This window comes from Bufo gargarizans, chromosome 1 (assembly GCF_014858855.1).
Source record: "Bufo gargarizans isolate SCDJY-AF-19 chromosome 1, ASM1485885v1, whole genome shotgun sequence".
NCBI classification, from domain to species: Eukaryota; Metazoa; Chordata; class Amphibia; order Anura; family Bufonidae; genus Bufo; species Bufo gargarizans.
In genome coordinates this window covers 195277585-195304594 of record NC_058080.1, presented here as the reverse complement: position 1 = coordinate 195304594, position 27010 = coordinate 195277585, and the positions used below count along the sequence as shown (strand labels likewise).

The window sequence follows — 27010 nt, the reverse complement described above, 5'->3', positions numbered from 1 at the left end:
CGCTCATCTCTAATCATAACTGATGCTCAAAAAAAGATGGTTCAGTTATTTTAAGTGCAAACTGATGCTAACTGAGCACGACTGATGCTGAAAATAAAATATATGTTGGTTTTTTTTCAAATCTGTTCTTCTGACGGATCAGAAGAACGGAAAGCTAAACGGTGATGTGAACGCAGCCTAGTATGATTTCAGCTGTCTGTTGAAGGTTGCGTTTGCTTGAGGCAATGTGTAACAGAGTGTTGACTCTATGGGAGTGCCTCTGGATGAGGCGGATCTTGGCTGTTGGTTGTGTAACTACTTGTCACTCACAGCGAGAATCTTCGATCACTAAAGCATGGGTGCCGAATCTGATACTGTGCTGCTTGCCATTGTTTCCCTGCTTTCTGCTTGTCAGCATGGTAAGAGAAATTTCCATGATTAAGCCTTGAAATGGTGTTAGACGTGCTAGTCAGCAAGGATTCTGTTAATGATAAGGTATTGTCTTCCTCCGTACCTGTGGAATTCTTCCAATACTCACTAGTGGACTGCAGCACACCTTGCAAGACTTCCTGCTGTGTGACCTGCCTCATTATCTGCCTTCTCACGTCCGCTTGTCTTCTTACAGAAATGCTGATGCCATTATTTCATCGTTTACATCTCTAACATAGACATCTGCCGTGTATCTCAGTTTGTGCATTGATAATTTACTAGATTGACTGTAAATACAAAGTTAACTGGTAATTCCTAAAATCCTCTCTCTCTTCCTCAGGCCCCTGCATCAAAAAGTTGTCTATTTTGGCAACACGTGATATTTAACCTAATGTGATGATGAGAAATAAAAGGAAAGGTGACACAATGTCAAAAGACATTAAAGTGGCACTGTACGTTCATTGAACTTTTGATATGTTATAAAGACCCCCACCAGTCTCTAGAATGGGGGAGAGAAGCGCTCGCCTAGCTCATTCTCTCTTCTCACTGCAGGTCAGGGCTCAATAGAAGTGTATGCAGCCAGGAGTGAGACCTCTTCTCTCCCCTTGTTCTAGAGATCATGGGGGGCACAATGCTCAGACCCCCACTGATCTAAACTTTTGATATGTGCCTATAACATATCAAACGTTTAATGAAAGTACAGTGCCACTTTAAATTATATTGTATGTAGTAGATATTGGGAGCATAGGGCCACCATCAGGGTTTAAGGGTTTTTTCATAATTAAAACTTCTACACTATCACTATCTACAGGTTAGGTGATCGGTGGGGGTCCGACTACTGAGTGTACTGGCTTTCTTTGGCACATAGACTCTGAATGGGGCAGCATTACACATGTTTGACCACCCATCCATTCAAATGGATGACATGGGATCAGACAATTATCATCTGTCCTGTGGATAGGTGATACGTTTTGATTATGAGAAAACCACTTTCAATCAAATGGTACTATAGTCTAGGACTCAAGCCAATGGATCCAATAAAGAGACCCATAGAGTAAATTAGGAACTTACGGAACCGTGAAATGAGAGGACAGCCACCTGTCCATTCGTTTGTTGCCTGGATGTAGTGGCTGGAGGCCGGTTCCTTTGTCAGCACAGCGGTTGGGGGACCCCTGTTCTGGAGACAGGTATGGGTGCCAGAGGTCTGGCCAATATCTGTTAAACATTTGTGACCTATCCTGTTGATAGGAATGCTTCTTTTCAGGAATTTGCACTACAGCAGTTCTTCTGTGGTATCAGACAGACCAGACAGACTAGCCTTGCTCCTGACTTTTTAGGATGCAGGCTGAACAAAAAAATGAGAATACAAATTTTTATTTTTGCTCTTTTTAATAGCATTCACCATGTGTGTTACATAAGTTTATCGTTTGGGATATTATGGACCTGGTAATATTAAGTGTACTTTTTCCCTTTTTTTTTCACATAAATAAGCATTTTATTGTGGGAAAAGGGTTTTGGGATTTTTATTTTTTTACCTTTTTTTATTTTTTTATTTTAGTCCCACTTGGGGACTTGAACTTTTGTGTATTTGATACTTCTATAATACAGTGCAATACTTCTGTATGGCAGTGTGTTATGTCTGTTAGTGTTATATTGACAGGCATCCCTATACTACAATATGTTTGAGGGCGACACACAAACAGGGAACAACAAGCAGATAAACACAAAGGCCCCTTTCACACGGGCGAGTATTCCGCGCGGGTGCAATGCGTGATGTGAACGCATTGCACCCGCACTGAATCTGTACCCATTAATTTCTATGGGGCTGTGCACACGAGCGGTGATTTTCACGCATCACTTATGCGTGAAAATCGCAGCAAGCTCTATATTGTGCGTTGCGTTGCGATAATCCACGCAACGCAGGCCCCATAGAAGTGAATGGGGTTGCGTGAAAATCGCAAGCATCCGCAAGCAAGTGCGGATGCGGTGCGATTTTCACGCACGGTTGCTAGGAGACGATCGGGATGGAGACCCGATCATTATTATTTTCCCTTATAACATGGTTATAAGGGAAAATAATAGCATTCTGAATATAGAATGCATAGTAAAATAGCGCTGGAGGGGTTAAAATAAATAATTTAACTCACCTTAGTCTACTTGATTGCGCTGCCCGGCATCTCGTCTGTCTCCTTTGCTGAACAGGACCTGTGGTGACGTCACTCCGGTCATCACATGTTCCATCACATGATCTTTTACCATGGTGATGGATCATGTGATGGATCATGTGATGACCAGAGTGACGTCACCACAGGTCCTGTCCCTGCAATGAATGCTCACCACAGGTCCTGTTCAGCAAAGGAGACAGACGAGATGCCGGGCAGCGCAATCAAGTGGACTAAGGTGAGTTAAATTATTTATTTATTTTAACCCCTCCAGCGCTATTTTACTATGCATTCTATATTCAGAATGCTATTAGATGTCGGGCTACGCCAGGGGTGGCCAACCTTACAGACACAAAGAGCCAGAAAAAAAAGTATGACCATCAGGAGCCACAAGCTATACATTTACACACGAGTCACCTTATTTTTTTGCCCTACAAGGTGCACCAAGATTTTAACAAAGAAAAATACGAGATAAAAAGATTTTTCCTCTGATCTGAGGTCTGTCTTATTTTTCATTAGCAGAGAAAAAAAGAAAAAATATTTTTTTCATCAGACCTCAGATCAGACTCCTAAATCGGATCCCCAATCCTCATCTGACCTAAAATAGGATCCCCAAACCTTATCAGACTTCAAAATCAGACCCCCAATGCTCGGAACACAAATCAGACTCCCCGTGTCAGACCCTCAGTGCTCAGATCTCCCCCCATGCTCATATCTCCCCTTTCTCAGATCTGACCCCCCCCATGCTCAGACCTGACCAACCCATGCTCAAACAATACCCCCATGCTGAAATCTGAACCCCCATGCTCAGATCAGACCCCCATTGCTCAGATCAGACCTCCATTTCCCTGATCAGGACACACCCCCATGCTCAGATCATAACCTCCCATGCTTAGATCAGACCCCCATGCTCAGTTCTATAATTTAAAAAAAATCTCTTCCCTCTCCTGATCAGGCACTGGGCTCCTGCTTGGGCTCCTGCTACTCTGCAGGTCTGACATTCTCTCCACTGTGATCTGATGAGCACAACATCAGGTCATAGTGCGTGTCTCCACTAACTACGTTCTCACACTGTGTGCATCAAGATGTAGTGGAGAGTGAGCTGGAACTGCAAAGCAGCAACAGTGCCCGAGCAGGAAAAGAGATCTGAGCATGGGGTGAAGAGTGAGCCGGCCTGACTGCTTCCCGCCTCCACAGCTAGAGCCGCACTTGAAGAAGCAAAGAGCCGCATGCGGCTCAAGAGCCACAGGTTGGCCACCCCTGGGCTACGCCATCAAGTGGACTAAGGTGAGATAAATTTATATTTTTTTATTTTTAACCCCTCCAGCGCTATTTTACTATGCATTCTGTATTCAGAATGCTATTATTTTCCCTTATAACCATGTTATAAGGGAAAATAATACAATCTACAGAACACATGCGCGATTTTTCTCACGCGAGTGCAAAACGCATTACAATGTTTTGCACTCGCGCTGAAAAATCGTGGGTGTTCCCGCAACGCACCCGCACATTTTCCCGCAACGCCCGTCTGAAAGAGGCCAAAGAGTATATTCGTACAGTAAAGGGTTAACTGCCAGTCGGACAATGAACTACAAAGAATGACAGAGGCAAAAGACAAAATCAAACACGCCAAAAGGTCAAAACCAGGAGATCAATACAATACCTAATCGCCAGAAGCCAAGAAATGTACTCACAAAACCAAATCCAGAAATCCAAAGCCAAAGAAGTCTTCTATACAAGAAGAGAACAACAGGGGGAGCCAGAGGACAAGAAATTCAGTGGCACATGCAGGCGCCGGCTTTTTATGCAAAGGAGAGAGCAGCTGACGCTGGTTTCCCTGCATGGCGGGTGGAGCTGCCTGCAGTGCGTCCTGATGCTCTGGAGCCCTGGTGCGCCACCTTGGGCTCCAACGTCAGACAGGCCCGCCCAGCAGCCCTGGTTTCCTCTGGCAATCAGACACCGCTGGGAACCGTGACACATTATATTAGACACTTCCTCTGCCAGAGTCTAATAGGTATGTGTATAGGTCAGAACTGGGGGCCACTGTTAGGCCATAGCAAACCTCGGCACCCCATGTTCACATGGTGGAGGCGCTGATGGAGTGTTGCAGTTGCAGCAGGAGACTGGTTTTGTATGACAGCTGTGATCCTGCTGCTGATCAGAGGGCTGTATAGTATGACGCTGGACCTGTAAGGACTGCCAGCGCTTATTACAGGGTCTCCTCTCCTGACATGTCAGCTTTAGTAACTACTTGCATCGCCTTTATAATATCAGTTTTGGATAATCTATTCTTATGACTCTATGTTGTGCCATTCCTGTATTAAATAAATTCTCAGCAGTCTGCGGTAAAGGTATTGGTGAGTCTGACTCTGTCCAATTATTGCTGCTGGTGTCAGACTGTGCAGGGACACACCCAACTGGTAACACCCATTTGTACTTTTACTACAAGCAGCTAGCAATTCATTCATAAACTTCAAGTAGAAATGATAAAGGAATGTCACAACATAGAGGGATAAGAATAGATGCTCCAGAACTGTTATTACAGGGGGAATGCAAGTAGTTACTAAAACAGACCTGTCTGGAGAGGTGACCGGTCCTCTTTAAACAACTTTTGGTAGGTACTAATCACTGCATACTAGGAACACCCCACTGCAGTTTTAGCGATGTTCTGTCTTAGTCATCTAGTCCTCCCAGCCCGGCCCTTGTCAAAATCATTCGGAACTTACACTTGCCCATTTTTCCTGCTTCCAACACATCAGTTTTTAAGAACTAATTGTTCACTTGCTATCCCCCCACAACTGAGTGGTGCCCTTGACACAAGGTGATCCATGTCATTACCGTATTAATGTTATGGCCAATTGGTGTAGATTTGACGATTTTACCTTTGTGTTCTATTTTTAGCGAAGCTCCTTGCAGTAACAGTAAGAGAAAGTTCTAAATCGCAATCCAGCAGATATTTGTTTGTCTTTTGATTTTCAATAGTCTTCTCATTTTACAGTCTGGCGTTGTCCATTCTGCAAACATCTTCACCAACCAAAGTTAGAAATATGTCCAGAACTCATTAACACTGCACAAAGAAACCAGATGTGAGCTGCTAAACCGGGTCTATGTTCTCCACAATATGTTGTGTAAAGGAGCTGTGACCCCTTTAGGCAGACTGTCCTGTAAAACCTGAAAAAGCTGCTTTTCGACAAATATAGGTTACTGTAGTTCAGAAAGATACCATAAGTGGGTTAAAGGGTGTCTTATCCTAACGACTTAATTTATTCAAAGCCAGGCATACAGTATATGAGTTCAGATCAGTAGATTTCTTAGACTGTAAATACAGTTATAAGGCTCTGTTCACTCCTGGTTTTATCTTGGAGTAAGGCCTCATGCACACGACCGTTGTGTGCATCCGTGGCCGTTGTGCCGTTTTCCTTTTTTTTTCGCGGACCCATTGACTTTCAATGGGTCCGTGGAAAAATCGGAAAATGCACCGTTTTGCAGCCGAGGCCGTGATCCGTGTATCCTGTCCGTCAAAAAAATATGACCTGTCCTATTTTTTTGACGGCCAACGGTTCACGGACCCATTCAAGTCAATGGGTCCGTGAAAGAACACGGATGCACACAAGATTGGCATCCGTGTCAGTGATCCGTGGCCGTAGGTTGCTTTCATACAGACGGATCCGAAGATCCGTCTGCATAAAAGCTTTTTCTGATCTAAGTTTTCACTTCGTGAAAACTCATTTCCGACAGTATATTCTAACACAGAAGCGTTCCCATGGTGATGGGGACGCTTCTAGTTAGAATACACTGCAAACTTTGTACAAGACTGCCCCCTGCTGCCTGGCACCACCCGATCTCTTACAGGGGGTTATGATAGCACAATTAACCCCTTCAGGTGCGGCACCTAAAGGGGTTAATTGTACTATCATATTCCCCTGTAAGAGATCAGGGCTGCCAGGCAGCAGGGGGCAGACCCCCCCCTCCCCAGTTTGAATATCGTTGGTGGCACAGTGTGCGCCCACCATCGCCCCCCCCCCTCTATTGTAATAAATCGTTGGTGGCACAGTGTGCGCCCACCATCGCCCCCCCCCCTTCCTCCCTCTATAGTTAAAAATCGTTGGTGGCACAGTGTGCACCCACCATCGGCCCCCCCTCTCTCTATAGTAGTAACAACCATTGGTGGCAGTGTGCGGCCTCCCATTTCCCCCCCCCCCCATCATTGGTGGCAGCGGAGTTCCGAACGGAGTCCCAGTTTAATCGCTGGGGCTCCGATCGGTAACCATGGCAACCAGGAAGCTACTGCAGCCCTGGTTGCCATGGTTACTTAGCAATAGTACAACAGTAGAAGATTCATACTTACCTGCTTGCTGCTGCGATGTCTGTGACCGGCCGGGAGCTCCTCCTACTGGTAAGTGACAGTTCTTTAGCAATGCGCCGCACAGACCTTTCACTTACCAGTAGGTGGAGCTCTCCCGGCCGGTCACAGACATCGCAGCAGCAAGCAGGTAAGTATGAATCTTCTACAATTGTACTATTGCTAAGTAACTATGGCAACCAGGGATGCATTAGCTTCCTGGTTGCCATGGTTACCGATCGGAGCCCCAGCGATTAAACTGGGACTCCGTTCGGAACTCCGCTGCCACCAATGATGGGGGGGGGGGGAATGGGAGGCCGCATACTGCCACCAATGGTTGTTACTACTATAGAGAGAGGGGGGGCCGATGGTGGGCGCACACTGTGCCACCAACGATTTTAAACAATAGAGGGAGGAAGGGGGGGGCGATGGTGGGCGCACACTGTGCCACCAACGATTTATAACAATAGAGGGAGGGGGGGGGGCCCGATGGTGGGCGCACACTGTGCCACCAACGATATTCAAACTGGGGAGGGGGGGGGTCTGCCCCCTGCTGCCTGGCAGCCCTGATCTCTTACAGGGGGATATGATAGTACAATTAACCCCTTCAGGTGCGGCACCTGAGGAGTTAATTGTGCTGATCACGGCCCCCTGTAAGAGATCGGGTGCTGCCAGGCAGCAGGGGGCAGTCATGTACACAGTTTTTCAGTATATTCTAACTAGAAGCGTCCCCATCACCATGGGAACGCCTCTGTGTTAGAATATACTGTCTGAAATGAGTTTCACGATGTAGCTCATATCCGACAGTATATAACGTAGAGGCGTTCCCATGGTGATGGGGACGCTTCAAGTTATGTTCGGGTGTCCGCCTGGCCGTGCGGAGGCAAGCGGATCCGTCCAGACTTATAATGTAAGTCAATGGGGATGGATCCGTTTGAAGATGACACACTGTGGCTCAATTTTCAAACGGTTCCGTCCCCCATTGACTTTCAATGTAAAGTCTGGACGGATCCGTCTGAGGCTATTTTCACACTTAGAAATGTTTTAACAATATAATGCAGACGGATCCGCTCTGAACGGAGCCACCGTCTGCATTATGAACACAAGTGTGAAAGTAAAGGGACTCCTGACTTTACATAGAAAGTCAATGGGGACGGATCCATTTGCAATTGCACCATATTGTGTCAACGTCAAACGGATCCGTCCCCATTGACTTGCATTGTAATTCAGGACGGATCCGTTTGGCTCCGCACGGCCAGGCGGACGCCAAAACGATTTTTTTTTATGTCCGTGGATCCTCCAAAAATCAAGGAAGACCCACAGACGAAAAAACGGTCACGGATCACGGACCCACGGACCCCGTTTTTGCGGACCGTGAAAAAAAACTGTCGTGTGCATGAGGCCTTACATTGAGTTACTCCTATCTATTTTATCCTGTAAAGTGTAACTACCATTCTATTTTTTATTTGTGTAATGTATGGGGCAGTGATGCTGACCAATATACTTTAATTACTGAAATCATACATTTCTATTAGAAAAACACCTCTAAAGTGGCCCATTTTGAGCCTTAGTAACGCCCCTCTGTCTTCTGTTTACATAACAGTCAGTGTTGAGCAGGTCTCCACTGTTATGTAAACAGAAGACAGACACTTAATACAGAATGCTTACTAAAATGTTGATTGAGGGGTTAAAAAATAACAAAATTAACTCACCTCATCCACTTGATGGCGCAGCTGGTATAGTCTTCTTTCAGGACCTGCAAAAGGACCTTTGTGTCACGACCATGGTCATTGCAGTGACTCCTGGAACCGCATGCAGTTGCCTGCGGTCTGGTCTTGTTGTCAATCACAGGTGAGGGCTGAAGTATGTTGCCTCACCTGTGGTTGCCGCTGGCAACATATTGTATTTGGCACTATAGGAGCCTGAGCTGTTGCTAGGCAGCTTGCTGTCAAGTGCATGCGGTTGCACCTGGCAACCTGTCTAGGTATGTGTGCACTTTCCCTGTTTTGTGTGCATGGGGTTTAGGTGTGTGCACTTTCCCTTTAAGTGGCTTCACTACCCTGTCTGGTGTTGGAATGGTTAATTCCCTTTCCACTGTGTGTCTGTGTGGGTGTGGCTACTTGGACTATTTAGCCTCAGTTGAGACCTGAAGCTGTGGGGTACTCCAGCCTTCTTGTAAGCTGGAGTCATCCTCCTGGTCTTATACCATCTGCCAGTGAGGGCCACCCTTGTGGTCATAAAAGTTATGCTTGTTTATTTTATGTTCTTGTGATGTCTTATCTTACTGCAGCTATGGATCTGGATTCCTGTGTGTTATGTGTGTGTGCTGTGTCCTTTATGTTTGGTGTGGACGACAGCTTGTGAGCACGGGATTCAGTCAGTGTGTCTGTGGCAGGTAGGTGTGGAAGTGGTTTCACTCACCTGCCATATCCATAGGCTGTTTATGTTTCCCCTTCCTTGCAGTTTGGCCAGTTTAGACTCCTGTTCCTCCGTGTCTAGGAGGAACAGGTTGTCTTACCCAGCTCAGGGATCTGCTGAGGGCTAGTAGGGACCCGAGGTTCCTGAGTATGAGCCCTCCTACCATCTGGGTCGGCTCATACAGCTAGGAGTCAGGGTCAGAGTTAGGGACGCTGTAGGAGGTGACCTGCTCCCTAATTCTGTTGTCCTGGCCAAGCAGCTTTCATATACGTTTAACATCGCACGGCTGAGGGTTTCCCCCATCCTCAGCCGTGACACTTTGATGACGTAATTGTGCTCACCACGTGGTGACGTCAGCGCAGGTCCTGCTGAATAAAGATTGACAATCTAAGGTCCTTGTAAGGTCCTTTTGCAGGTCCTCAAAGAAGAAGAAAGCAGGCGCTGCCGGCTGCGCGATCAAGTGGATGAGGTGAGTTAATTTTTTTTATTTTTTAATCCCTCAAGCAACATTTTAGTAAGCATTCTGTATTAAGAATGTTATTATTTTCCCTTATAACTATGTTAGAAGGGAAAATAATAAAATCTACAGAACACCTAACCCAAACCTGAACTTCAGTGAAGAAGTCCGCGCTCGGGTCTGGGTACCACAGTCAGTTTTTTATCACGCACGTGCAAAATGCATTGCACCCGCGCGATAAAAACTGAACAACGCAATGCAATCGCAGTCAAAACTGATTGAAATTGTGTGCGCACTCGCGCGGGTTTCCAGTAATGCACACGCGACGCATCGGAGAACATCCGGGATGTCTGTCTGAAAGAGGCCTAACTCTCTGATCTCCGACTGACACAGGACAGGAAGTCAGTTACTTCTCTATTCATTCCTATAAGACTAACATTGAGGCTCCTATAGGAATACATGGAGAAACTGGCTTCCTGTCCACACATAAGATCCTGTGTTATTTGGAAAGTCTGATTGCTGGTCACATGACAGAGCTGAGCAGCAGAAGGGAGGGGATACAGACACTGGTAAGAAGATTACATTCACTACAGATTATATCATGTACCTTTCTAGGTCAGAGAATAACATTTTTTGCGGGAGTTCTTCTTTAATTGGTTTATATTTGTACCTGAGAACTACAGGTGTGCTGATGGCAGAGCAGGCACCCAATGCTTCGCTGGGTCCAGTGGTTTTTTTTTTTTAGCAGCTAGCCTCTAGTAGTTTGTAGGCAATAGTTGCTGATAACCAGTATATTGTTGACTACAGTCGGTGATGTCTAGACCATAGTGCAAGGTATATCATTGTAGTGCTCCAGGCTTCAACTAACAGAAAAGTGGGCTCAATTGTAACAGACAGGATCCATTATGAAGTTATGCTTTGCATACTTCATGGCCACTAAATATTTAAGCATTTTAAACGTAGTACCATTTCCACTATTTTATTTGAACCTATTAACATAAAGTATGAATTCAGAAGATATTTTGAGTCTAGATATTCACTTTTTACATGTATTTAGTAAACTATGTGGTATGTTAAAAAAGCCGGACAGGACACAGTGCCACCCAGTGGACACATGTGGTGTGAGAAGAGCAGACCTTTCCAGATTTGTTAGTTAGAAAAAACCCACCATAATGTTACCTAAGAGTACTTTCACACTTGCGTTTTTCTTTTCCAGCATAGAGTTCCGTCCTAGGGGCTCTATACTGGAAAAAAAACTGATCAGTTTTATCCCCATGCATTCTGAATGGAGAGTTAGGCTACTTTAACACTTGCGTTCGGAGCGGATCCGTCTGGTATCCTTAGTGAAAACTGCATCCAAGCATCTCCTAAGCCAGACAGAATCCTACTCTGTACTGTGTTAGGATGGATACATGACTTGTTGGCTATTTCGCTTATCTTGTTTCAAGACTTTTAAAAACGTTGAACATTAACTTATAGGTAGCCCTTCACACTCAAGGCTTGTTAAAAAGTCCAACATTGGCTCACACGGGGAGCCACTTACAATAGGTGGCACTATGTAGATAGTCCTCTTTTCCTCAGAGATATTTCTTTGAATATTATTTTTTCATGGAACTTTGTCACCATACATGGCTGTACTCCTCAAGGAAAGCCAGTACCTCCACTACGCTTATACACATCAAATATCTATTTATCATTTACTCAGTTCTCATTGTTTTCTGTCATAGGGTACTATGCCAGGCTTGTTGGGAAATCTAGAATGAAACATAAAATAATGCCTCCTGCAGTCACTGGGCATCCAGAGTTTGAGAGGACATTCCGTGCACAGTAAGTATGTTGTGAAGAGATTTGGAGCAGTACTCAGGGTTGGACTGGTCATAGACCCTATACAGGGAAACTTCCCAGTGGGTCGATGCCCAGGAGGCCATCTGATCCGCCACCAACCATGGTAATGATCTCATCCTCCCCATGGGTGCACCTAGCCTTAATGCTGCCTGAGGTGAAAATTTAAACAGCACCCCCTCCCTCCCAATGCCAAAATCTCAACCTAACCTCTTCACTCCTGACATTATATACAGCACTACAGAACATACAAGGTAATATAGCGACCCCATACCTTTTACTTCCAGTGACTTCTCCTCAGATGCACATATTGTCTTTCCTCATCTTCTCCTTTCAGACGGAACCGTTTGCATTATATTTCTCTGCAGAGATTGACAGACATGCTAGTTTCCTACTTTTCCATCATCCTCTCCATCTTATGAACACCCCATCCTGTCACCCCAGTACTGTAGCCGCTGCACTCCCCAATACTATACTGCAGAAAAAGAAACAGCATATAAATGCCCCTTATAATGTGTGCCAGTACAAAATAATGTCCCCATAATGTGCGCCAGTACAAAAAAATGCCCCATTGTGTGCCAGTACAAAAAAATGTCTCCATTGCATACCAGTACAAAACAAATGGCCCCATAATGTGTGCCAGTACAAAAAATACATTATCTGTGCTCCCAGCAGAACCAATGTCCCCATAGTGCCCCCATAACGTGTGCCAATATCCCTACAGTGTGCCAGTACTAAATCCCCATTCTTAGTGGCCCCAGTATAGCCAATGTCCCCATAGTGCCCCTATAACATGTGCCAATGCCAGTACAAAAATACTACCTTAGTGCCCCAGTAGAGATAATGTCCCCATAGTGCCCCTACAATGTGTATCAGTATAAAATACTCCTATATGGTGCCCAAGGTAGATGCCCCTATAGTGCCACCCATAATCTTTGCCAGAATAAAATTCCCTTATATAGAGCCCCCAGTATATGCCCTCATATTGCTCCTCTCCCCCTTCCCCATAGTGCCCCCCACAATCTATGACAGAATAAAATCCCCCTATATAGTGCCGCCATAATCTGTGGCAGAATAAGATTCCCCTATATAGTGCCATCATAATCTGTGCCAGAATAAAATTCTCCTATATAGTGCCCCCAGAGTGGCCCCCATAATCTGTTCCAGAATAAAAATTCCCCTATATAGCGCCCCCATAATCTGTGCCAGAATAAAAATTCCCCTATATAGTGCCCCCCTAGTCTGTGCCAGAATAAAAATTTCCCTATATAGTGCCCCTATAGTCAGTGCCAGCATAAAGTTCACTTATATTGTCCCCCCAGTAGATGCCCCCCATAATGCTCCTTTCCCCCTTCCTCAAGTTGACCAAACTGCAGGGTGCCAAATAAAAAAATAAATTCACATACTTACCTCCATGGCACTTTCAGCGATGCAATGCAGGCCTCTTCCGGCCTCTGTCCTGCGCTGTGTGCTGCCCGACTCAGGTGGCGTGATGATAATGATGTAATTGTGCCGACCTCTGATAGGCTTCAGGCCTCGGGCCTGTAGCCTATCAGAAAGAGCATGGCAGGGAGACGACGTTCCCGTGCCCAGCTGCAGTCTTCAGCTGTATCGCTGTCCTGAGGACATCAGCAGTTGTATGTAGTCTCCATTACCACAGCCCCAAATTACCAGTCTGTCCTGTCCGTCCTCTCTGTACTTCATATCTCCTCATGAACTCCATTCCTACAGAGATTAAGTTGAAGATTTTATCCGTAATCAGGATCATAATCCCTGACAAGTAGAGCAGAGAGAAGGATGAGGCAGCTCTTTACCTCAGTGTTGTGAAGTAACTTGTCCTGCTGTGTGATTTGGACAGGTTTTGTGTGTACTAATAGGAGGAGAAGGAGAACCCCATTGAGAAACCCTGGCATCTCCTCCCTGTACCGATGCTCAGTGTTAACATACTGAGCGGGAATACTATAGTGGGCACAGCGGGGCGTAGGAGCGATATTTAAAAACTGGCAGGGTGGCAGCATCAGCAGGGGGTACCCTGCAAGTAAAAGTATTTATCTAGAATAAAAAAGAACATGAAAGATCCTCTTTAAGTAATGGAGTCTGCCTCTTAGTAAAATTGGAGTTACATAAAGGCACTGTATGGGCTCATTCAGTTCATTCATGTAATCTCACAAATCCAGAGGATTTATCATAAATGTTCTGCAGTTACCCAACTTCTGTCTTGCTTGGCGCGGAAGCTTCCAGATACCGCATCCAGGCAGATCATGAATGGATTGTTCAACTGTTTCCATCTGTGACTCCTATATAATTGAGTGGAAAGAGTTGTGAACATGCATGGCCACCTCTGCTTTATTCTTCACCTGGAAGCCACAGCCATTGGCTGACTCACTGTAAGTGTGGGGGTCATGGGACCGCCTTTCAGGATATAGGTAGAGGTCCCAGAGCTGGGGCTCGCATTTATAAGATAGTTATGGCATATATCTCTTGACTCCCACATACGCACCTGACTGACCGTGTACCATATGTGTTTTCAATAGGAACCGAGAAAAAAGCTGCTGCCAAACACCTCTGATGGTGGCTTAGCTCCTTCTTCTGGGAGAGCAAAAGGGTCAGGCATTAAAATTCAACTCACCTGATCCTTTTCTTTCCCAACATCATCTGATTGCACAGACTCCGGAGCTCAGCAACCATTGGGGTTGTCGGCTCCAACTTTAAAGGGGTTCTCCAGGAATTAAGAAAATGAAAATACTTAAATATTAGTTTATTATAAATATATTCCCAAATTCCTTTCATTAGTTATAATGGCTCATTTTGTCTAAGGAGCAATCATTAGGAGAAATAAAACTTGCCGCCGTCCTATTAGTACACCCAAAACCTGTCCTAATCACACAGCAGGACAAGTTACTTCAGAACATCCTCATCTTTCTCTGTTCTACTTGTCAGGGATTATGATCCTGAATACAGATAAAATCTTCAGCTTAATCTCTGTAGAAATGGAGTTCATGAGGAGATATGAAGTACAGAGAGGACAGACAGGAAAGACTGCTAATGTAGGGCTGTGGTATGGAGACTACATACAACTACTGACAAGCAGGGCAGAGAGCAGGATGAGGCAGCTCTTTACCTCAGTGTTTGTGATGTAACTTGTCCTCCTGTGCGATTAGGACAGTTTTTGTGTGGACTAATAGGACAGCGGCCATTTTATTGCCCATGATGATTGTTCCCCAGACAAAACGAGCCATTCTAAGTAATGAAAGGTTTTTGGGAATATATTTATAATAAAGTAATATTTATGTAGTTCAATTTTCTTTATTCCTTGAGTACCCCTTTAAATGATACACATCAACTCTGCTGTAGTATGCAAGAGCATGGAGATTCTGTGTGGTTCTATCTACCAAAGCAGCCTGCATCTATGCTGAGGCTATTCTAATGAATGATTACAATGGGAATCCATGCTTTTTTCTTTCCTTGCCATATTCCAGCATAGACAAGTACAGTAATATATTTTATAACTGACACTTTCTCTCATTTACAGACAGAACTGTATGGAGTTCTTCCCAATATTCCTGGTAGCTCTGTGGACTGCTGGCTTTTTCTTCTTTGAAGGTAACATGATTATTTTTCTTCTTGTTAAAAAACAAAAAATGCATATAGCTACCCATGTCCTCAGCTCTATACACAAAATCCCGGTGACAGGTTCCCTATAAGGGTACTTTCACACTTGCGTTTTTCTTTTCCGGCATAGAGTTCCGTCACAGGGGCTCTATACCGGAAAAGAACTGATCAGTTTTATCCCTATGCATTCTGAATGGAGAGCAATCCGTTCAGGAAGCATCAGGATGTCTTCAGTTCAGTCGTTTTGACTGATCAGGCAAAAGATAAAACCGTAGCATGCTACGGTTTTATCTCCAGCGAAAAAGACTGAAGACTTGCCTGAATGCCGGATCCGGCATTTTTTCCCATAGGAATGTATTAGTGCCGGATCCGGCATTCAGAATACCGGAATGCCGGATCCGTCCTTCCCGTCTGCTCATGCGTAGACTGAAAAAAATGTGAAAAAAATAAATGCCGGATCCGTTTTGCCGGATGACACCGGAAAGACGGATCTGGCATTTTAATGTATTTTTTTTTGACTGATCAGGCATTTTTAAGACTGATCAGGATCCTGATCAGTCTTACTAATGCCATCAGTTTGCATACGTTTTGCCTGATCCGGCAGGGAGTTCCGGCGACGGAACTGCTTGCTGGACCTCTCTGCCACAAGTGTGAAAGTACCCTAAGCCTTATTCACACAAGTGTAATTTATGTGCTGACCATGCGTAATATGAGCCGCACATGTTTTACCACGGATTTCACCCTTTTCAAAATCTTCTGCAAATCTGTGACATATAGGATTTCAAAGGTAATGTGTCATCAGAAAATTGCCTACATTTTAAATCAAGTTTTTATGCTAAACATATTTTTAGAATGTTTGGTGATTTTGGTTTTTATTATCAAATATTTAGAAAAGGCTCAACCAGCAAACTACTGGAGCACAGCCTTTCAGTTACCAACTGAAAAGAAGAAATAAATCAGTAATAATATAGGTTGGCTCACAGTATTTTTGCATAAAAGTTTTATTAGTACACTAAATATTAAAAATTAGCTAGCTTTGTGCCATCATATCAGCATACATACATGAATAAATGTGTACAAATAGGTTAATATGTGCGTAGCTCCGCACATATTAACCTATTTGTACACATTTATTCATGTATGTATGCTGATATGATGGCACAAATCTAGCTAATTTTTAATATTTAGTGTACTAATAACTTTTATGCAAAAATACTGTGAGCCAACCTATATTATTACTGATTTTGGTGTTTACCTCTTCCCTACTGCCATATGACTTTATACATCGTGGCGGTAGGTTAACAATAATCCGATGTATAAACGTGCTGGGTTACATTACGATCTCCCACTGCCCCTGTGGCACTGCAGGTCGCTGTAACTGCACTGTTATTAGACAGCTGCGGTCACAGTGAAGGTCCCGTAGACCAGCCAAAGTGGTCTCCGGGCATGTGATCGCTGTGACAGGCTATCAAAGTGATCCACTGTGAAGAAAAGTATAAAGCCAGCAAGAGTCTCTTTGCTAAGATCTTCTTGATGTGGGAGAGACCCCTGCTGGCTTTAAAGTTAACAGTGATCCTGCACCCTTTCTGCCCTGACTTTGGCAGGAAGGAGTTAATAAATTTTTTCATGAAAAAAAGAAAAAAGAAAAATGTAAAATATATATATTTTTTTTTTAAGTTATGGCGATAGTTATTAGCTTCAGCAGAACATCTTTTCTGGCAGTACGGTGCCATAGAATTAGCAATAGGAAAATAGGTTGCCAGAATCCAAAATGCACCGCAGTCCTTTTGAAGGCTTGCAGGGGGGCCCAGCCTGTAGATAAATTACACAGGTAGTATCCAGTCTCACAGTACAAATATAGGTAATGGCTTCAGAAATGTTTTGCCTTGAAACAAGGCAAAAAGATTATCAGAAATACCTATTTTTTTCAAATATTATATGTAACTAGCAGAAGGAACCCGGCTTCGCATGGGTATATTTCATCTATTTCATTTAATGTTTGTGTGTGTTGAAAGATATCCAGAGTTTCCCCCATAACAGTGACCTCTACAGACCCACGCCCCCTTAACACTAACCCCCCCACAGTGCCCCACCTCCTTAAAAATGTGACTTCCACAGCAGTCCACCCCCTTAACTTTGACCTTCACAGCCCTTTAACAGTGACCTCCACAACACCCCACCCTCCCCCAAAACAAAGACCTCCACAGCTGGGCATTATTGTCTTTAATTGAATATAAAACCCCACAGAATTAGTATACACTTAAGGTCATGTGAGTTACATCAGCTTCTACAAAAACGTTGGCTAAGCGTTGCAATCAAAATCATATTAACTCACACATAAGCTGTCTTATACTAAGAATGTCCTTCGTTGCCTATAGCAACCAATCATAGCTCATAGCATAATGACCTGTAGCAAAATAGAAGCTGAGCTGTGATTGGTTGCTATATGCAACCTGATAAATATCCAGGCTAACTGCCACAACAGCCAACAGAAGATGGCTCCTTTAGTTTGGCGGCTAGGTTACTAAGCATATTTTTTGGAAAATATTTAGAACGCGTGGGTTGAAAATTTCCACTCAAAACGTATTGTATGATGTTCCCCGAGTCACAGGAGGTAGCTTTGCAAATTTTCTTGATTGTAAATGCAACGGTGCTGATTCCTTTAGCGGACATACACACATACATACATACACTCAGCTTTATATATTAGATAAACTTACCTGTCCGGGTTCCAGCGGCGTGATCCTCAGCCTCGGCACACCCACGCCAGGAGAGATACGCTGATGAGCCACGCCCCCTGTTGACGGGACTGCATCCTTAGTAACAGGATGCAATGCTCTGTTTCTCCCCACAGCGTGCATATGCAGTGGGCTGATTAGCTCAGTTACTCTATTACTGTGTAACTTGTGTTTCTGACTAATGGCGCGCCAATTTAATGGACTTATCAGGTTCTGATCCAGGGACTCGATGCTCTATTTAAATCCCCTCACCATTACCAGTGATAATCTTTGTTGGCCCCAGCTGATTCCCCTGTTCGTGGTTCCTGTATTGCTATTTGTTCCCAGTGTTCCTGACCCTGGCTTGTCTTCTGACAACCCTCTGTCTCACGTTTTGGTACTGCGTAGCCAGTCTGGTTCTCACCCACTTTGTATGACTCTGCTTTTGTGTTGTCTGTATTGTGTGTCTTGTTTGTCCTGTATCTATACTAGTGTAGGGACTGTCATCCAGTTGCAGTTCTGCCATTTAGGTCTTACACTGCAAGTAGGTAGGGAAAGCGGGCTGGGTTCTAGTTCAGGGACTCGCTGTCCTCGTCTGTCCCTATCTACAGTGGTTACATTATATCTGTCATCTAATGTCACAGAATAAAGGTCTAATGTGCCCTGTGAAAAATAATATCAACTACATGTATGTAGGTTGGCTCAGAAATTAAATAGTTATTTGCAGTGTGATAGGCCCATTGTGAAAAATAAAAAATTGGTCTGGTAAGGAAAGAGGGTAAAAATTTTCCATGTCACTATCTATATAAAAAAATATATCTAAAATTGTGTATTTTTTGCACTGACCACTAGACTACTGGCAACTATGTATACCATGTATATATACTATGTAAATGGTTATTAGATTTACAAATAAAGGGGCAGAATTACTGTGCTGGTCTTACTGAAAAGCCTGTTGGAGTAAAATGCAACAAATTTATTAAGAGATGCACGCCACAAACTGAAATCTATGCCAGCTATGGGCTGGAGCAGACTGCAGCTATAACTGTGTACATTATGATAAATGTATTGGGCTTAGGGGGGCTGTATACATTTCTACTTTTATTTTGCCCCTTTCATATGGTATAAAACTGTAGTACAGCACTGAACAATTTTGGAAGCTTCTGCTCCAGCCAATCTATGTGAGGCATATGGAGATTGTGTTATATAAGTACTTATCTTACTGTGATGATTTTTGAGGGATGTACAATTGCTTTTTTCAGTTTCCCTGAGTCAGATAATGTTTTTATTAAATACACAGCGTATATTATATGTTTAATGGCGAAAAACTTTTGATAAACTCAGCAGTCAGAATTATGGATGAAAGGGTTAATGTCAGAAATATTGTCAGTCCCTGTAAGTCTGCTCATGTTGGAAACTGCAAAAATATGTGGTAGTTATTATACTTGTGGAAAGAGCTGGGGTGGGGGCCACCTATATGAGATAAGGACTGGAAAGTTAAAGTGCGCCTAAACTTTCATGTACATTTTTTAAAACTGTTACATAATAAAGATATCTCTTGTTTGGACTGGGCCTATAAAGTAAAGTTTATCATGCACAGTCTTTATAATAGAAATGAATGTGACATGTAAAAAAAATTGTGGGTACAATAAATTGATCACCTGCCGGTCCAGCTCTCACTACCGCACATATTGTGGAATTCATTATCCATACACCCCAAACACGGTTGTGATGTACGGATTCTGTATGGCCTGTAGTGAAGAACATTTTAGGAAGGCTGAACTTCTGGGGCCTGTTTGGCTACTAAAACAATAAAATCCGTAATTAAAATATATTACAAAAATCATGATTATGACATTTGTAACAATTAAAAAAAACTGTACTTAAAGGTTTAGGTACACTTTAACATTGAGAGCTGGTCAGTTATACGCTGGTGACTGAAAAAGGCACATGAGGTGATCAGTTTATTGTCGCCCACAATTTTATAACCAAATGACGATATGTATTATTGTGTTTTAAATATATATATATATATATATATATATATATACACACTCACCTAAAGAATTATTAGGAACACCTGTTCTATTTCTCATTAATGCGATTATCTAGTCAACCAATCACATGGCAGTTGCTTCAATGCATGTAGGGTTGTGGTCCTGCTCAAGACAATCTCCTGAACTCCAAACTGAATGTCAGAATGGGAAAGAAAGGTGGGCTACAACAGCAGAAGACCCCACCGGGTACCACTCATCTCCACTACAAATAGGAAAAAGAGGCTACAATTTGCACGAGCTCACCAAAATTGGACTGTTGAAGACTGGAAAAATGTTTCCTGGTCTGATGAGTCTCGATTTCTGTTGAGATATTCAAATGGTTGAGTCTGAATTTGGCGTAAACAGAATGAGAACATGTATTCATCATGCCTTGTTACCACTGTGCAGGCTGGTGGTGGTGGTTTAATGGTGTAGGGATGTTTTCTGGGCACACTTTAGGCCCCTTAGTGCCAATTGGTCATCGTTTAAATGCCACGGGCTACCTGAGCATTGTTTCTGACCATGTCCATCCCTTCATGACCACCATGTACCCATCCTCTGATGGCTACTTCCAGCAGGATAATGCACCATGTCACAAAGCTCGAATCATTTCAAATTGGTTTCTTGAACATGACAATGAGTTCACTGTACTAAAATGGACCCCACAGTCACCAGATCTCAACCCAATAGAGCATCTTTGGGATGTGGTGGAACAGGAGCTTCGTGCCCTGGATGTGCATCCCTCAAATCTCCATCAACTGCAAGATGCTATCAATATGGGCCAACATTTCTAAAGAATGCTATCAGCACCTTGTTGAATCAATGCCACGTAGAATTAAGGCAGTTCTGAAGGCAAAAGGGAGTCCAACACCGTATTAGTATGGTGTTCCTAATAATTCTTTAGGTGAGTGTATATATGTATATATACATATACAGTACAGACCAAAAGTTTGGACACACCTTCTCATTCAAAGAGTTTTCTTTATTTTCATGACTATGAAAATTGTAGATTCACACTGAAGGCATCAAAACTATGAATTCACACATGTGGAATTATATACATAACAAAAAAGTGTGAAACAACTGAAAATATGTCATATTCTAGGTTCTTCAAAGTAGCCACCTTTTGCTTTGATTACTGCTTTGCACACTCTTGGCATTCTCTTGATGAGCTTCAAGAGGTAGTCACCTGAAATGGTCTTCCAACAGTCTTGAAGGAGTTCCCAGAGATGCTTAGCACTTGTTGGCCCTTTTGCCTTCACTCTGCGGTCCAGCTCACCCCAAACCATCTCGATTGGGTTCAGGTCCGGTGACTGTGGAGGCCAGGTCATCTGGCGCAGCACCCCATCACTCTCGTTCATGGTCAAATAGCCCTTACACAGCCTGGAGGTGTGTTTGGGGTCATTGTCCTATTGAAAAATAAATGATGGTCCAACTAAACGCAAACCGGATGGAATAGCATGCCGCTGCAAGATGCTGTGGTAGCCAAGCTGGTTCAGTATGCCGTATTTTGAATAAATCCCCAACTGTGTCACCAGCAAAGCACCCCCACACCATCACACCTCCTCCTCCATGCTTCACGGTGGGAACCAGGCATGTAGAGTCCATCCGTTCACCTTTTCTGCGTCGCACAAAGACACGGTGGTTGGAATCAAAGATCTCAAATTTGGACTCATCAGACCAAAGCACAGATTTCCACTGGTCTAATGTCCATTCCTTGTGTTCTTTAGCCCAAACAAGTCTCTTCTGCTTGTTGCCTGTCCTTAGCAGTGGTTTCCTAGCAGATATTCTACCATGAAGACCAGATTCACACAGTCTCCTCTTAACAGTTGTTCTAGAGATGTGTCTGCTGCTAGAACTCTGTGTGGCATTGACCTGGTCTCTAATCTGAGCTGCTGTTAACCTGCGATTTCTGAGGCTGATGACTCGGATGAACTTATCCTCCGCAGCAGAGGTGACTCTTGGTCTTCCTTTCCTGGGGCGGTCCGCATGTGAGCCAGTTTCTTTGTAGCGCTTGATGGTTTTTGTGACTGCACTTGGGGACACTTTCAAAGTTTTCAAAATTTTTCGGACTGACTGACCTTCATTTCTTAAAGTAATGATGGCCACTCGTTTTTCTTTACTTAGCTGCTTTTTTCTTGCCATAATACAAATTCTAACAGTCTATTCAGTAGGACTATCAGCTGTGTATCCACCTGACTTCTCCACAACGCAACTGATGGTCCCAACCCCATTTATAAGGCAAGAAATCCCACTTATTAAACCTGACAGGGCACACCTGTGAAGTGAAAACCATTTCAGGTGACTACCTCTTGAAGCTCATCAAGAGAATGCCAAGAGTGTGCAAAGCACTAATCAAAGCAAAAGGTAGCTACTTTGAAGAACCTAGAATATGACATATTTTCAGTTGTTTCACACTTTTTTGTTATGTATATAATTCCACATGTGTTAATTCATAGTTTTGATGCCTTCGGTGTGAATCTACAATTTTCATAGTCATGAAAATAAAGAAAACTCTTTGAATGAGAAGGTGTGTCCAAACTTTTGGTCTGTACTGTATATATGTCAGCAAGGCATACACTGTAGATAATAGGTATTAGACACCACTACTTATTAAAACTAAAATATATGTTAATAAAACCATTATAATAAAATATATAAAAACTGGGAACAATTATATAACATAATGCAGACATGATCTTTCCATAGATAATTAGCCAGAATACCTAACCAAATAGATACAGATATACCATCTAAACTGCATGAAATGTTGTCAGGTAGTAATAACGGTAATAACAGCTCTATTCACATATATTTTAGTTTTAATAAATACTGATGTCTAATACCTATTATATACAGTGTATGCCTTGAGTGTCAACTATATACATATTTAATTTTAATGTCTGTAATAAAGACTGCACATTTTACCAATCTAAACAAGGGATATTGGATTAAGGCACTTCAGAAGTCAAGGCTAATGCCATCTTTATTATTATTTTTTTGCAGAAGTAGCTGCAGCTTTGGGCTTACTTTATATATTTGCACGTCATCTCTACTTCAAAGGTTATGTGACATCTGCTCAGGGTCGGTAAGTACAGTCCATTGTAACCGCTGGTGTCTTCTTTTCCACTTTTAAAGGACATCTGTCAGCAGATTTGTACATGGAGGCTCATTTGCATATATGAAGACATAATTTTTCTCAGCAATGCGGGCACATATGAACATGGGACCAACACAGATGCCTTCAGCTGCCAAGTGCACATGTAGCAGGTCAGCCAGTTTCATAGACAGATTTGCCACTATCACACCCATAGTCAAGAAGCCTTCCCTGGACTCATCCTCTATTTTCAGCTATCGCCTTATCTCACTACTCCCATTCGCATCAAAGCTTCGAGAACAAGAAGTCCATCTTGAACTGCCATCTCGCCCCACCTACTTTTTGATCTGCTGCAATCTGGCTTCTAACCCTATCACTCCACTGAAACCGCCCTAAGCAAAGTCACCAATGATCTGCTAGCTGCCAAAAGCTAAACATCATTTGGAGAAGCCAAGCTTGAATAGAGGCGGGGGGGTTAGACATCTATTGTCTGCCACATACAATGCTGTCTTGACACCCTTTTCTGGGAAGTCTTTATCACCTACTGACTCCAATTAGGATAATGGGATCAACACCTTTGACCCCATGCTGGGTATAATGACCTATGACCCCATGCTGGGTATAATTACCAGATGTTGATTCAGTTACATATTTATTCCCAGAGAATTCTTGTACAGTCACTCAGAATTGAGTTTTCAAGAAATCTACAGTACGTCCGGTTGCCTTGATTTATTCTTTACAGATATACTAAACATCATTGCTCTGTGCTCTTCCTTCTTGACCTGTCCTCCGCCTTTGACAAGTCAACCACTCTCATGTTGCAAACCCTCTCATCCCTCTGAATAAGACACCTGTCCTTCTCCCGGTTTTCCTTGTACCTCATCAACAGAACTTCCAGCATTTCCTCTTCATACACCACCTTTTCATCACACCCCTTCTCTGTTGGTGTGCCTCAAGGCTCTGTCCTGGGTCCCTTACTTTTCTCCATTTATACATTCGGCCTCAGACAGCTCATAGGCTCTCATGGCTTTCAATACCAACTCTACGTTAATGAAACTCAAATCCACCTTTCTGGGCCAGATGTCATTTCCCTTCTGTCTAGAATCCAGACGTGTCTATCATCATTCTTCTCCTCCTGCTTCTTAAAACTCAACATAGAGAAAACAGAATTCATCATCTTTCCCTCATGTCACTCAACCCACCTACCAGACCTATCCATCACAGTCCATCAACACCACCATTCTTTCTTGGTGTTCTTGCTTACATAGCCTGTTCTCTTGAGATTTAGCAAATCTCACGAAAACAGCTTGTCTCCTTCCTGACTTTGGAGCAGTTTGCTGCAATTGGACAGCGTCACAACCAGGGAGAAGGAGATGCCAACTGAGGAGAGCTGAGGTCTCCTCCTCCCTGTACCAATGGTACTAATTTACATATTTGACCCCAAAAAACAAGCAGGACAAGACAGTAGGTTTAAAAAAAAAAAAACATGAAAAGTCCTCTAAGTTTTTTTTATGGTGGCATTTTTTTTAATCACTCGTTTTACTTGTGTTTATTCAGACTTTTTTTTTGTTCCTATATAGAAATGTATGGAGTAATACCAGGCCACATTTAGTGCATGCTGCAATTAGCAAAAAAATAATAAATAAATAATGCCAAGGGACAAAAAAAAAAAAAAGAAAACTGTCCTAAATGTCGCTACAAAAATACAATGTGTGTAGAGTGCTTTATAGTTTCCTACTGACCAGCATGTAACATCTGGCTGCAGCAATTTCTTTTGCTAAAACAAAAAAAAGCAACCTTTTAGGTTTTATTTTATCTTTGCATGCCCCCTTATCTTGCCTTTTAAGTTAGAATCTGGGATGCTGTATAATATTGACAGTGTATAGAAAGACCTACCTCCCCACCTGGCCATTTCACCTGGACATCTTACACTCAGGGGCGGATTGGCCATAGACCTTAATTCCCGGTGGGCTGATGCCCAGGGGGCCGCCCAAGCCCCCATCTCTGCCGCTGGCTGGGTACTTAATAAGCTATCAGTGGTAAGAATTAGGTACTCCTGTACGAGGCCAGCGACATGCCCTCCAGAATTCAACTATGTCCCACAATTCACCTCTTAAGCCCCCTTCTCCATATCTAAATCAGAGACAACTGGAGGAGGAGGAAAGAAAATGGCCTCTATTGATGGCCAACTCAGAGGGACAGCTTTTTTTTTTCAGGGCCACTTTAGGTTCCCAATCCGCCCCTGCTTATACTGTAAATGTCCTAGAGGACCTATTTCATGAAGTGTGCTCTAGCCATTTTTGCTAACTTTTGTGTTTTCTGGCTTTAATTTTTTTACATGCGGTTTTGGTGTTTTTAAAGTAACCTGTAGATGTTAACAGAAAAGTCTATGTGAATTTTGAAATGCAGTACACAGATTTTTCAGGTGCAGTGTATTTTATAAAAATACATGAAACCAAAAAATGCATGGGTTTTTCTTAGGGGCAAAAAAAACAGCAAACCAAATTTGTGTCTGAAGAAGCCTTCATGTCTGTATGCTGTTTGTATTATTTGATAGTGTGAAGGCCACTATTATTTCTGCAGAATCATTACACATCCTATCATTAAGCAAATGACATGACTGAAGGTTGATACTAATTAGGCCTAGCAAATAATGGGCTTATAAAATACCATATTAGAGGGTGTGAGGAAATGTGGAGGTCCTTTGATCTAATCCTCCTTTATTTTCCAGCGCTTAGAACTGTGTTGAGTGCTGATCTCTGTAAACAATATCAGCATCGACTGAAATGATTGTGGTTTACATGGAAAGTTTGCGTCTTCATTGTGATTTTGCACACAATAATAAGTGGGAGACCATTGACCTGAAAAGAGCTTTCAGAACTGCATTACGTTTGCAGTGAATTTTTGAAATTGTAAATTGTTAAAAGGGGGGTCCCATTAGGAAAACGTATCCCCTATCCCCAGGATAGGGCAAAAGTGTCTGATCGGCAGGGGGCAAACCACCGGAGCTCCATGCTAATCACAGGAATGGGGGCCTGTGTTCCGCCATTGGATTGGAGAGCCATGCGTGTCTACTATTCTATTCAACTGTATGAGACTGCTGGAGACAGCCGAGTACAAGTGCTCTGCTATGTCTGGAAGAGCTGAAGAGAGCAGCAACATGTCTGTGTGAACAGTGCTCCATTCAAACGGGGAGAACAGGTCCCCTTTCACATGATCCGTGGAAGTCCAAAGTGGGATAAGTGGTCTTCAGTACCAACTGGGCTTGTCCTGGTAAAATAGTGAGTGATACATGTCCATATAAGTTTCTGCATGTAATTGTGTGTATGGTCTTCTCTTCAGGATCCCTGGATTTTACCTCAGTCTCATCTCATTGTTCCTGTTGACTGTCTTATCTGCACTTGGGATCACAAACACCTTACTCAAAAAATATCTGGATGTGAACATTGTGAAACAAGTACATCATATGTTCTAACGCTAGTAATCTGTGGTTCTGTCTTATGTTTCTTTTACTTCCACTGTGCAGGTTGAGAACATTTTTACAGTACGGTACTTTTTATATTTAAATAACTAATAAAATCCTGAAATACTATTACATTGACTTTCGTTAAATCATATTTCTTTTGGTTTTGGGTAAAATTAGGCTAAATTGACAGAAAAAAATAATTTGTAGTATTAGTATAAGGCCTCATGCACACAGCCGTTGTGCAGCCGTTCCGTGCATTGGAGACCGCAAATTGCGGTCCCTAATGCACGGGCAACGTCCGTGCGACGGCCGGGGCGGATCGAGACCCATTCAACTTGAATGGGTCCGTGATACGTCCGCACCTTAAAAAATAGAACATGTTCTATTTTTTTGCGATGCGGAGGTTCAGACAGAAACGCCACGGAAGCATGCCGTAGTGCTTCGGCAGGGTTC

At 43.1% G+C, this 27010-nt stretch overlaps 1 protein-coding gene across 1 annotated transcript; it reads left to right on the top strand.

Annotated features, from left to right (window-relative positions):
* The first annotated feature begins 297 nt into the window (after positions 1 to 297).
* On the top strand, positions 298 to 26680 carry LOC122943244 (microsomal glutathione S-transferase 2-like). Its single transcript, XM_044300834.1, has 5 exons — positions 298 to 398; positions 11515 to 11614; positions 15162 to 15232; positions 23001 to 23082; positions 26434 to 26680. The coding sequence occupies exons 1-5, from the start codon at positions 335 to 337 to the stop codon at positions 26564 to 26566; spliced, it is 450 nt and encodes a 149-aa protein (XP_044156769.1). The 5' UTR covers positions 298 to 334; the 3' UTR covers positions 26567 to 26680.
* Positions 26681 to 27010: the final 330 nt, after the last annotated feature.

Coding starts and splice junctions, on each gene's coding strand:
- LOC122943244 (XM_044300834.1), top strand. CDS start 335: ATGGGTGCCGAATCTGATACTGTGCTGCTTGCCATTGTTTCCCTGCTT. Junction 11,615..15,161: donor GAGAGGACATTCCGTGCACA/GTAAGTATGTTG, acceptor TCTCATTTACAG/ACAGAACTGTATGGAGTTCT. Junction 23,083..26,433: donor GTGACATCTGCTCAGGGTCG/GTAAGTACAGTC, acceptor TCTTCTCTTCAG/GATCCCTGGATTTTACCTCA.